Raw genomic sequence first — 12,408 nt, 5'->3', positions numbered from 1 at the left:
TCGCTTGGAAAGGGAAACCGTGTGCAGAGTCCCCCCAAAACCCATCCGGCGGCAAAAATTAGCAGCGCTTTGTCAATTCGCAGCCCGGGAGCCGCCAGGCCTCTGACAAGGGCGCGCCCCAACCTAAGCTCTCCGGGAGAAAGAAGGTTTGAGTCAGGGGACTTGGGTGGGGGTGGGGTGGAGTGTTAAGAAAATAATGCCTTTTTTGGGGGTGGGGGTGATGGTTGTTACCATCCTCTTTTAAAAGAAAAGAGGAAAACATTCCTGATGTTTGCTGAGAAATGACGGATTTTTTTTTTTTTTTACACCACGTGGGCCATTTGTAAGGCCCAATAGACCTATCCAAGTTACTCGCTGTAGACAGCGCTGGAAATAATCAGATTAAGGCCAATTATGCGTGAGATTATAAAGGCGAGTGCTCAGCGGCGGCGCGCGCTGTAGACAGACAGCAAGACATCTGGCCACTTCCCGAGTCACTTTTCTGGTCCTGCAGGCGCCAGCCGCGCCGAGCCCCTCCCGCCTCCAGCCGAGCCCAGCGTGCGGACCCGAGGCGGTCACGCTCCGGCCTTCCTCGCCCGCTGCCTGCCGAGGTATGCTCGGCTCCCGACCCGCTCACCCGGCCCCGCGAAACAGGCCTGGGGGCTCGGCTGCCTTCCTGGCGGCGGCTGCTGTTCGCGCAGATGGCCTGGCGCGTTCGCCCGACCGGGCTGCGGTGACCTGGGTGCAGCGCTTGCGCCGGGGACACCTGAGAACCGGAACTGAGCGAGTTTGGCATTAGGGCAGGGGTGGGAGCACAACTGTCCGGGAGGTGGACCCGAACTGAAGGGCTGTCCCGTGGATCCCCGGCTCGAGACGGCCCTGCCACCTCCGCTCCAGTCCTCAGTGTGCTGAGGGTGTTGGGAGGGGATTTTCCCGGAGGGGAGCAGCCGGTGCGCTGCAGGTCGGGTTAGAGCGCAGGCAGAGGGGGACTTAGACAATCGCTGTTTGCTTTGCAGCCAGGCCGGAGCTACGCACGCCTGTTGGTCCCGCGGTCACCCTCCCGAGTCCGAGCGGTCCAGAGGATCCGGCCGTCCGCAATGTTTTATTTTCACTGTCCGCCACAACTGGAGGGTGAGTAAGAGCAGCGCTCAGCCGCTTTGAAAGGCCTGCGCGGGCCAGAAAGGGCCCAAGCGGCAGTGCGCTGGCGGGTGGTTGGGTCCCAGTTCCGCCAGGGTTGCAGCCGCCGGCCGGTGGGTAGAGGCACCCCTGACCCCCTCTCCACACCCCGCTCCTGCCTCTCGCCCCGTTGCCACCTGCCTCCCACCTCCCTCCACGCCTGAGCTGGGCAGCCCCAGGCTATGCGAGCCTCAGGGACCAGTGGGTCCTCCCAGCACAGATGCTGGTGTCACGCCTCTAATCGGGACTCCCCCGCCCAGGGGGCCGCATCAATCTTTCACGGTGTTTTGCAAACATCCTGAAAAGCCAAGGTGGACTAGGAAGTTGGCCTGCATTGTCCTGGGCCCTACCATGAGCGGGAAAGACTCTCTGCCTGCTGCCCTCACTCTGGCACAAGGCAATACTGCTCTGGGCCTCAACGTGCATTCCAGGCCACCTTGGCCCTTTGGAGCCAGGAGGTCCAGCCCACCACCTCTCTGAATGACCTGGCCTGGCTCCTCCTCTGTGACACCCTGGGTCTTTCACCTCAAATGCCAACCACTTCCCTCTCTCAGGGGCAGCCTGGTGGCCAGGGTATGGGTCTTTGAGGGTCTCCAGGACTTAAAAGAAATTCTGGCTCAGGTTCCTTGGTGTGGTCTCTGCACTGGATGTTGGTGGGGATAGGTTGGTGAGAAGGGGACAGCTTGGATCCCTGGTACCCCCAGGGTGGTGAGGGTAGTAGAAATTCCCAGGAGTGGGCCCCTTGCACAAGGGGAGATTAGTATGCATCAGGCAAAGCCAAGCCCAAGGATGGCCCTGGCCCTTTAACAGTGTCGGCCGCAGAACAGTAGTCTCAGCGGTGGGACATTAGGACTTTTATAACCGTGGGAGCAATATCACTACTTGACTTTGGCAATCCACTCCTTTGATTTATTTGTGGGGTGGAAGAATTTTCGAAGCCAAGAAATCCAGGGAAGCATGGGGCAGGGCAAAGGTGGTACGATACTGAGAGGCCTAAGTCATCAGAGGGTGCTCATTCGCCCTGCTCCGGGTAACCCTGAGCAGTGGCTGAGCCTCAGCTGCCCAACAACACAGGGGTTTCAGAAGTGTGTTTTTGTTTTTCTCACGGAAGCTTTTAAAAATTCAGTAGGATTTTCTAAAGAGGGTAATGAGGACCAGAGTTGAAACCCTACCACGTTGATCAGCATTCCTAAGAAGAAAAGGCCAGCCTCTTGCCTGCCTTTCGTGTCCTTTTACCTCCAAGGACCCAAGCAGATGGGCTTTATGAAAAAGTCAGAGTGGTGCATCCCCTGACATTTTACCCCAGGCATGGAGGGAGACCCTCCGAATGTGCACCAGACACATCTTCTCTGCACTTCTGAACCTTGGGTTTGGACTGACTGACACCCAGTGACCCAGCTTTCTGGTCAAAGTAGGGACAGCTGAAGTTTTGGGCATTTAGCAGGTGGTGGGCTAAATGACTTAAGGGGAAAGCCCTGTGTGCAGAAGCCTCTTAGGGAGAGTCCGAGCCCAGCCTGTCATGGCCCCCACATTGAGCTGCTGGCAGCTGTCAGCCCAGTTCAGATGGCTCACCTTTCATCCCACACCCCCACATCCCACCTTAACGGTGATTCTGATTGATATGCTCAGAAGAAAAGGAGATGGGTCTTTAAGATCCTTTTTATCTCTTTGCAGATGTGTTGCTAAGCCAGTTTTGCAGAAAGGGATGCTTATTTTCGTGTAGTGTTTCTGGAGAGCAGGTGATCTGCTGCAAATAGGCTGAGAACAGACCTTTGGTACATACATCTCATTGTGGCCGCTCAGCTTTCTAATTTTTAGTTTTCATTAATCTAGAGAGGCAAAAAGGAGAAAGAACAGCATGGCTCATACTCTCACTTCTCAGATAATTTTGCTGATATTAAATTTAAAAGTACAACATATACCTGCTTAAGAAATTAAAACAGAACAGAAACCTATATGTTGAAAAGTGAAATCTTCCTTCTTCACCTCTTTTTCTGAAAGTACTTCCGATTGTTGGTTTCTTGTGATTCCTTCAAGAAAAATACATTTTTTTTAACCATCATTTATATAGTTTTCTCTGTATGTGTCATCCCTTATTTGTGCTGAGATCATATTGTCATGTCATTCTGAACTTTCCTTTCTTCACTTCATAATAAATACTTTGGGGATTTTTCCATGTCGAAGTCTACAGATCTACCTATTTCTTTTAAACAACTGTGTAGTATTCCATCAGTTATGCAGAAAAATGTCTATTGATGGGGACTTTGGCTGTTTTCAGTTTTTTTCTTTAAATTAGTATGTTGCCAGGAACACTCTCCTCTGTTTTGTCACGCTTTATAAGTATAAGTATATTCATAGATTAAATGCCTGTATGTGCACTTAAATTTCTTGTGGAAACGATCGAATTACCCTTTAATCAGACTGCTGCTACAAGTGGTGAGTGGTGAGCACATTTGATCACACTCATGTCTGTTTGGGTATCATGACGCCCCCTCCCTTTTTCTGTTTTTCTTTTTTTTGCCAAAATGGTGGAAATACTAGTACATTGTTCTGTTTTGTTTAATTATTGACAAGTTTTAACAATTTCATAACATTGACCATTCTACTTATTTTAAAGTAAAAAGCCACTTCTCATATTTTCCTCTTTTCTATTAGGTTGTCAGTCTGTGTTGTTATTAATTTGATGGAGCATCAGCCTTTTTTTAGGATTCAATTTGACATGCAGTGTTTCACTTAAAGCTATTGTGTGTACACGTGGTGAACAATCTGGGACCAGCAGCTGTAAGTTAGAGACTGAGGCTGATTGTGATTGGAGAGCCTCAGAGACTGTTTTCTGTCCTCAACAGTCAAGTGCTTTGTTTCAAAAGGAAACAATTTGGTTTCCCGCAAAAATAGTGGAAATAAGACTGCTTTGAGGCTGCCCCTTTAAGTTTCCAGTGAACTGGAGAGAAATATTTGTAAGTAGGGTTTTGAAGAAGAATGGGACTTGGACCAGACGACAGAGGGAGAAGCTTCAGCAGAGAAGGGGGTGTTGTGGCACTGGAGTAGAATACTAAGTGGGAGGGACTCCCTTTAGTAGATGGAATTATTGAAAGCCTAAAGGATCTTGCTTCTTGGGGACTGAGGTCCTTCTGAGGGACGTTGTTGGGGCAGTGTGGTTTGCCAGCTCTTAATGCCGAACATGCCGAGATTCTGACACCAGAGCCCATGGCAGGTACGGCATTCACTAGTTAATGGGAACTTGCTCGTTTGTTTTCCTAAGGAGCCATTGTGGACTGTCAAGTAAATGGTGCACATTTGGAAAATGATCTGAATGCACATTTGGGGCAAATTCTGTTCTGGCTTGTTGGGAGCTTTGGAGGTTGCTGGAGGACAGTGGAAGGGACGTCTTTCTTTTGGGAAGCAGGAGCAGTGGGTCCTTTATGAGCCTGGCCAGAGGATGCGGTGCCCTTTGAGAGTGGCCCTGTGCAAGTCTACCAGGAATTCAGGATGGCGGCTATTGGTGCAGATGTCTTGTTAATTGACATCTATATAACAGATCCACTATGGTGCTGATGAGTTGTGACCAATGGTAATTAATATTCATTTATAAATTTCTTAACTCCTCTTGTCCTGAATTCTAGGAGAAAAGTGCTGTGAAAAGGTCTTGGTGTTTTCTTTCCTCCCCCGCCCCCAGCCCTTAACTCTTGTTGTTTACAGAAACACAGGCGAGTGGACTAACAGGTGAGCAAAAGGAAGACATGGCAGCTTCTATTAAAGGGTCTGAGGTAGGGAATGAGGTAAAGGCACATTGGACAAAGGTGCAGCTGGGAGCTGGAGGGCAGATGAAGGCGCCACCTTAAGCCAGTGACCCTTCCTTCACAAGAAGTAAACTTGGCTATCTTGGGGGGTAAGGTTGCCACCTGCCCTATGAAATAGGCATAGCTGGGCCTAAATAGGTTACAGGGAGAGAGAGAGAGAGAGAGAGAGAGCATCAGAGAGCAGAAAAGAGGGGGTTTAATAAGAGGAGTGGAGAAAGATGCTTTGGGACAGACGGGGCTCTGTCTAGAGAGATGGATTGATGCCTCTGAAAAAGAGAATACGCGTGCACAGCCTGGGACGGTGTGAGGACCAGGGGCCCTCAGCCTAGGTTGGTCCTATTTGCTCCCAGCAGGCACTGCACCCTTTGGCAACCACTCAACAGGAGATTTTGACGATGGGTTTCTGCGCAGAAAACAGCGCCGGAACCGGACAACATTCACTCTTCAGCAGGTAATGAGGGCGTTCCCCTTCTGAGAGTTAGCTGCTTCCTGCTTTCAAAAAAATCAAAGTTTGAGCTACTCTTCTTTGTCTTTTAAAATAAGTCCAACTGATTATGTTAACTGGAGCTTTCTGTTTTCTTGAACAACTTATGTGTCTAGGAATCTGTTTGGGGAGAGGGCAGAAGACTTTGACCTTATGATTCCCGATAGTAAGTGAAGAGGCAGTAATGACTGCTCTCATTTGCCTGTGGCTTATTGATAGTCTGGGGAATATTTCCACATCAGCGATGCCATTTTAACTTCCAAAATAACCCTTTGAGGGAGGCAGGTAGGATGTCCTTATCCCCGGAAGGCAGATGAAAAGATGGGGCCCAAGAAGCTGAGGGATTTGTAGAAGGTATTGCTGCCCATAAATGGAAGGGCTACAGTTGGAACCCTGATACCGTGTTTCCTGGACCTGGGCCCCTTCCCTTAGATCTGTTCAACTTTAGGAGCAAACTGGAGCAGTCAGGAAGGGGACCAAACACCCTGAGGCAGTTTCTGTGGGACTGACACAGTGAGGGCCTCTGCAAGTTATTTCTTTCCTCGTACATCCTATGGTGAATGCTGTGTGGATTGTTCTAATTTATAAGGCTACTTTAGATTTTGATTCCTATGCATAGATTTATATGTAAATTCATGTAAATATTTGTACCTCTTTTCTTATTCCTACTTCTCAGGGGAGCACTGAGGTTGTTAGCAAGTCTTAGCTCCTAGGTCCTCGGTGGTTGAAATTTTGATTCTGTGAGATTTTTGCACAAAGCTCTTTTCTCCCTCTTCTTCCCCTATTTGATCTGTGAACTGACTTCCTCGCCACTCGTAGCAAATCTGAAATGTGCCTCTGCTTCCTCTTACCCAGCCACAACCCCTCACCGGTAAATATTTCTTCCTTTTCCCAGCTGGAAGCTCTCGAGGCGGTTTTTGCCCAGACTCACTACCCAGATGTCTTCACCCGAGAAGAGCTGGCCATGAAAATCAACCTCACGGAAGCCAGAGTGCAGGTGAGCCTTCTGTTCAATTATTTAATTCCCTAATATTAAAACTGGAAAACTTTTTTTTTTTTTTTTTTTTTTGACATCATGACTGCAGAGTGCACATTTGGCCAAAGAAAGCAAATGAAGACTATCTGTCATTTTCATGATGCACTTTAATAACATCAACATAATGTGGAATATTAGATTAGGTTGATTAATCGGTCATTCATAATTAACTAGTGATAATGTTCTACACTAATTTGTCCGCGTCTCTAAGGTACTAAATTACATCAATGCATATCCATTTCCTTGCTTTGGAGAAAAAAAAAAAGAGCTGAGATGCTATTCTCCAAGCAGCTCTGAGCACTCTGGGGTAAGGCCGGTCAATTGCAGAGAACTGTGTTTTCAGATGGGAACAGGGTAGGATCCGCTTTCCAGAAATTGCATCATGTCCAACTTTTCCCCGGCACGCGGACTCTTTTAGCGAAGTGGATCCGAAGAACATGTGCAATTTAAAAATCTTTAAATGGCAGCAGCAAAGGGCTGCCTCGGAGATGAGTACCGCCTGCGGTGACCGTCTCTAGGTAGGATTTTCTTTTTAGAAGCTACACGGTGGTTACGTTTAAGTGCACGAACCGGTGGAGCCCGGCAGATGTGCCCGAACGCGGGAGGAGCAGATTCCCAGCGCCGCCTCTGCCTCTCCGGGAGAGCTAGTCTCTGAGCACAATTATATATTCATTTTATTTATGGGGTTTCCTCCATGCTGTTTCTGGTCTTTTTTATGTAGGGGCTTGGGGTTAAGACTATACAAAGATCTAATTGTAGGAAATATAATAGTTTGCTTTTGGTTCCCCTGGGTCATGTTAGTATCTCTTAAAAACCAATGGCTGAAGAGAGATAATGGAATTCTGAGCAGTAAATTGGGGGTTGTAAACAAATTATTTCCCCTATAATCAGATTATGTGATCCTGATTATTAAATCTGAACATGAATCATTGGTCATATGCGGGCAAATTAAACTGATTATTATTTGGAAATGAAAATCTCCTTTGGCCAGGATGCCGTCTTTCCTTTCTTTTTTTAATGCCAGCTTGCCAATAGCTGCCTAAAGACTGAACTGCAAATTGAGATAAATGACACAATTATTGAGCATTCAGAAGTGGAAGATCATAACTTCTCCCTGAAAGGTGCAAGGGTGAGATAGGGGTGGTGACAATTAAAGCCGGGAATTGTTGTTGTTGGCTATTGTGCAAACAGACAATGGCTGTGAAGCGTTTGTTTAGTGAGCCCCCGTGCGGGGCGTGGGCTTCGGTGGCGGGAAGGGAGCTGTGTTTACATTTACACTGCTTGCTCATTCAAATATGATTAATGTTCTATAAAGCAGGGTCTTAATCGAAGCTGATGTTGTCAAACAATAACTAAATAGGGAAATAAACGACTCCATCATGCTCTTTCCTCAGAAGCAGGCGAACTGTCAGTGCAAAGTCATTAAAATATGATAATGAAAAATAGCTCAATTAAATGTTGTTATAGCTGTGACCTTCATTCAATTAAGACGCAAGAAAGTGTCTGCATTTTGCTTTGCATTTAACTGCCCTAAATTTAGAATAGAGATAAAATCATTATTCAATGGTTGCTGATATGTGCAATTAAAAGCCAAGTAGATTAAAAAAGAGAGAAAGAAACCCAGATAAAGGAGAATGAAAATTCGGAGGTGGGATGGGCTGGCAGAGCGCTCAGCCTGTGAACCCAGGCGCTCTCCTGGGCCAGTCTGCTGGCAGGAGGAGGAGAGGATGGATGCCCCGGGGATAGGAGGGAGATCGAGCCAAGAATTGCTTTTTAAGCCAGAAATTATCTCCTTGGATGGTGGGCAGGAGGAGAGGTTTTGCTGGATGGAGTAAAGAGCAGCAGGATTTCACTGACCTTTGGGAACACCTTGGGTCCAGGCTGCCAGGCTTCTCTGAGTCTGTCTTTCTACAAATGCAGTGTCGGTTTCCAAGGCCTATAGAATTCTCCATCAGTCTCTAAGAAGGCACTTAGCACAGGTGCATCATAAGCGGCCCTCTAACCTGCGGATGACAGAGATGATAAGGCTAGCTAACGTTTACCAAGTGATGGATTGCTGTTCGCCAGGACCAATGCTCAGTGTTTTTCATGCATCTCTGTGTGAATCTCCCTAACAATGCTGGGGGTGGCCACTATTATTACCCCCAAACAGTTTGGATCATGGCCCCAGCCAAGCCACTGGCTTTCAGATTGTGGATCTGCCACTTACCATCCAAATGACCTTCGGTAAGTTAATTGACCTCTCTGCGCTTAGTTTTCTCATCTGTAAAGTGGAGAGAGTGGGACTGCCTACCTCGTAGGGTTGCAGTGAGCTCTAAACCAGGTCCACCAAGGTCCAGAATTCTAAACCAGGACTGACTCCAGAGTCAGTGTTTCTAATGGGTACACTGGGCTGTTGGTCATGAACTTGTCATGATCTGTAAGAGATAATTTCAAGGTTAAATCACAGGTATGAGGCCAGACACACTCAGGTACTCAGGCCAAGCCTGCTGGAAGAGTGAAGGAGTATTTTTGATGAGGAAACCCCAGGCAGCATTTTATAAATTGCTTGATGATAAAACCCCACCCCCCACCTTCCCTTAGGAAATACATTTCACATGAAATGTATTCACATACACTGAGAATTTCCACAAAACAACACTTTTACCTTTACTATGCATTTGGATACTTTCTATGATTTAACACTCATTTTTAAAAATGCCTGTCATGCATTGTACATGGATCGTCTGGCCTGTCTGAGGGTCTGCAGGCACAGTTTAGAGAGCGTTGCTTTGTCTGAACTTGTGGCGAGGTGGGGCTGTGTCTCTGCAGCCTGCTGCAAGGGAGGCAAGCTGTGAGTGCTGGGCGCGGGGTCCAGGCATTTGGGCTTGGGTTCTGGTTCCCTCCTCGGGCCTTATTTTCTGCTTCTGTTGGGTGTATTTTTCCATGGGGGACTCAGGTTTGGTTCCAGAACCGAAGGGCCAAATGGAGGAAAACAGAGAGAGGGGCCTCTGACCAGGAACCAGGAGCCAAGGAGCCCATGGCAGAGGTGACGCCACCACCTGTGAGGAATGTCAATTCCCCATCCCCTGGGGACCAGGCTCGGAGCAAGAAGGAGGCCCTGGAGGCTCAGCAGAGGTGAGGCTGGCTGGACCCCTCGCCTAAAGGGATGGCAGGCCACAGGGTTGGGAACTCATGTGATTTTCTTTCTCTGCCAGCCTGGGGCGAACTGTGGCTCCCACAGGACCTTTCTTTCCCTCCTGCTTGCCGGGGACCCTCCTGAATACGGCCACATACGCCCAGGCCCTGTCACACGTTGCTTCCCTGAAAGGTGAGTTTGGCTCTGCTGGCGGAGTTTTGCTGGTGGGGTGCCGTCTCCAAGGGGATCCTGGAGATTGTCTGACCATCCTGCTTTCTTGGTTGGGCCCATCCTTGCACCTTGGGCTGTTGTCACTCCTTTTTGCCTTCTGTCAGTCACAGCCAGGATCACAAACAGCATCTGTTTCCACACATACCATCTTGTTTGATTTCCACATGTCCTGAGACCTTAGGGAACTGTCATAAGCACCACTGCACCTGACGGGGGCTTGTCCTAGAGGTGGTCATTTCAAAGTGACTGCTCCGTGTTCATAGATTGCTCCCTGCCATCGGTGACAGTTTCAGGAGCTAACCTGCAGCCTGTGGGTGAAGCCTGTGAGGGGCCATCGTCCCTGCTTATCAGGCTTACGAGGCCCCTCTCCTTCTGTGCTGCTTGCCCACCTGCCTACCCCGGAGCTCCTGATGTCAGAGGTCGGAATGTTAGGATTTGTGGTTTTCTAAGATTTGCTCTCTTCTCAGTGGCTGTTATTGTCTGAAGGATAGTAACTCGTAGGGACGTTCTGTCAGGCCCAGAGAGAGGAAATCTTGTGGGCTGTCCATTGGGGATTTCTGAGGCACCTCCACTGGATGAATGGGCCTATCCAGTGTCTCTCAAGTTGTGGCCCCAAACCTACTCCTCTTGTGATGGGTCAGGTGCTGTGCTCCCCAGGAGTGGGACTGGGCCCCGGAGAGGGTCTGGGGGAGCCAGTGCTATTGTTTCCCTGGGGCCTTGCCTGTCACGGATGGGGCTGCAGGTGCAGCTGTGGGCTTTTCCCTGATAATAAACTAATAAACGGTGGGAGAGCCTTCCCCGCCCCAGGTGTTCCCTGCTTGTTCTGTGTTAGTCTGGAGGGGATGAAAGAGGGCATGATCGGGCCTCCCTGGGGAGTCTCCTGAAGGGAGACAAAGACATACCAGGCATAAGGAACAGCACATGCAAAGAGTGCCGGGAGCGGGGAGGAGAATCAGCTTGTCTGGAGAACGGTGTGTTGGGTGCTCATGGCAGTGTCCAAGTATAGATGGAGGTGCCTGACGGGGCCAGAGCTTGAAGGCCCCCAATGATGTGTTCCTGGATTTGGACTTTCCACTGTAGGAGGTGGATCCCCAAAGCCCGGAGCCACTTTTGGGTGGTCCAGCTAGCTGGGTAAATCCCTGTGCACAGATGACTGGCACAGGTGGATGAGGCTTAGCACTCGCCACACCCTCCAAGCCGTCCTCTAGCTGCAGGGCCTTGGTATTCTGGGGGCCACTTAGGAACCCCCACAGAGCAGTCTTGGGACATATCCACAGGATACAATGGCCTGATAGTGCTACAGAGGTGAGGTCAGCCGACTGGAAGGGGCTTCTGGAAGACCACCGGTGGGACTTGGTGATCAGCCAAGCAGCTCGTCTGGATGGAGCAGCGGCCCTGTGCCTGCTGAACCTTCTCTGCTTCAGTGGGGGCAGCTCAGAGCCTGAGAGGAGCCATAACTTCTATACAGGCCCTTCGCTTGCCCCACTCCAGCCTCAGGAATTTGAGGCTACTCCTGCATCTCTTTGCTGTGGCGGCCTGTGTGTGTGTGGGTGTCTGGCTAGCTAAGTGGAAGCCCTGGTGGTCACCTGGGGTGGCTGAAGGAGGGCAGAGAGGGCCACACTGCTGGGATGGAGGGATAGCGAGCAGGACAGTGTCTGGCTGAGAGGCCACAGGCAGTGGTGAGAGGGAAACAAGGCAGAGACTTGTGTCTCCCACACCTGACCCAGGATAGAGGCAGGGGCTGGGGGGAGGGGCTGGCACATCTGTCAGCCTTCCTCTCTTCCATCATTCCTACTCCCTGGGCCCTTCCCTAAGCCTTCGTGGCTGCCGCTGACCCCCCAGGGGTCTTGTGCCTGCCTGCCTCCCTGGAAACACACTTTCCTTTGATGTTGCCCTTGCCATGGGGGTGGAGTGTGTAGGAACCTGCAGAGGTGACAGATCACAGTGTGCTCAAAAACCCATGATAAGTCCTCGGCTACAGTCAGGGGGATGCGGCGTGCTGGGGCAGGTGACACAGGTGGATGTTTCCAGAGCCAGGAAGGTGGTGATGAAGGGAGCATGAGGAGACATTGTCTTCACTCCCCCCAAACAGATGAGGTCTTACTCACTTTTTTTGAAACACGCAGCCCTCTTGGTCTATTTGTCATTTTCTCACTTTTGAGGGAGGCACAGGGAAAAGGCACATTGCTGTAGTGTCAGGAACAGTTATGCGAGGACATGCTAAGGGGTACCCTCAGATCTCGGCTGGGCAGAGGTGGGATGAGGTGCATTGGGGGGGCGTTTACCACTCAAGGGTCAACTGTTGCTCAAGCCAGCTGACTGTGGCCAAGTGGGAATGTGTACGCACCACTGCCAGAACCACTGAATTTTCATGAGGCACTGGAAATCTGGCTTTTTATTAGAAATATTCACATCTTTTAAATGTTGCCTCCAAGTCTTCGGGGCCAAACCGGCACACCCTCGGTCAGACCAGCCCGGGGCCTGCTCTTTTGTGAGCGGCTTTCCTTCTGCCCACGCCCATCTCTGCTGTGTGTTCTCCCTGCATACTCCACCTAGGGCCTTTCCCCAGCCCTCCTGTGGCCAT

At 49.8% G+C, this 12,408-nt stretch overlaps 1 protein-coding gene across 3 annotated transcripts in view; it reads left to right on the top strand.

Moving 5' to 3' along the window:
- Positions 1 to 457: 457 nt before the first annotated feature.
- Positions 458 to 12,408, top strand: part of DRGX (dorsal root ganglia homeobox) — a 32,077-nt gene continuing 20,126 nt past the window's right edge. Inside the window, exons 1-6 of one of the 3 annotated variants that reach the window (XM_033130832.1) lie at positions 458 to 590; positions 996 to 1,110; positions 5,309 to 5,406; positions 6,335 to 6,436; positions 9,414 to 9,592; positions 9,673 to 9,785. In XM_033130832.1, coding sequence (XP_032986723.1) covers positions 1,077 to 1,110; positions 5,309 to 5,406; positions 6,335 to 6,436; positions 9,414 to 9,592; positions 9,673 to 9,785 — 526 coding nt within the window. In that variant the 5' untranslated portion in view covers positions 458 to 590; positions 996 to 1,076. Of the gene's footprint in view, positions 591 to 995; positions 1,111 to 4,360; positions 4,370 to 5,305; positions 5,407 to 6,334; positions 6,437 to 9,413; positions 9,593 to 9,672; positions 9,786 to 12,408 lie in introns of those variants that run through there. The other 2 variants (XM_033130831.1, XM_033130833.1) reach the window with 2 other exon arrangements.

Source organism: Rhinolophus ferrumequinum, chromosome 16, assembly GCF_004115265.2.
Source record: "Rhinolophus ferrumequinum isolate MPI-CBG mRhiFer1 chromosome 16, mRhiFer1_v1.p, whole genome shotgun sequence".
NCBI lineage: Eukaryota > Metazoa > Chordata > Mammalia > Chiroptera > Rhinolophidae > Rhinolophus > Rhinolophus ferrumequinum.
This window is presented reverse-complemented; position numbering and strand designations above follow the sequence as displayed.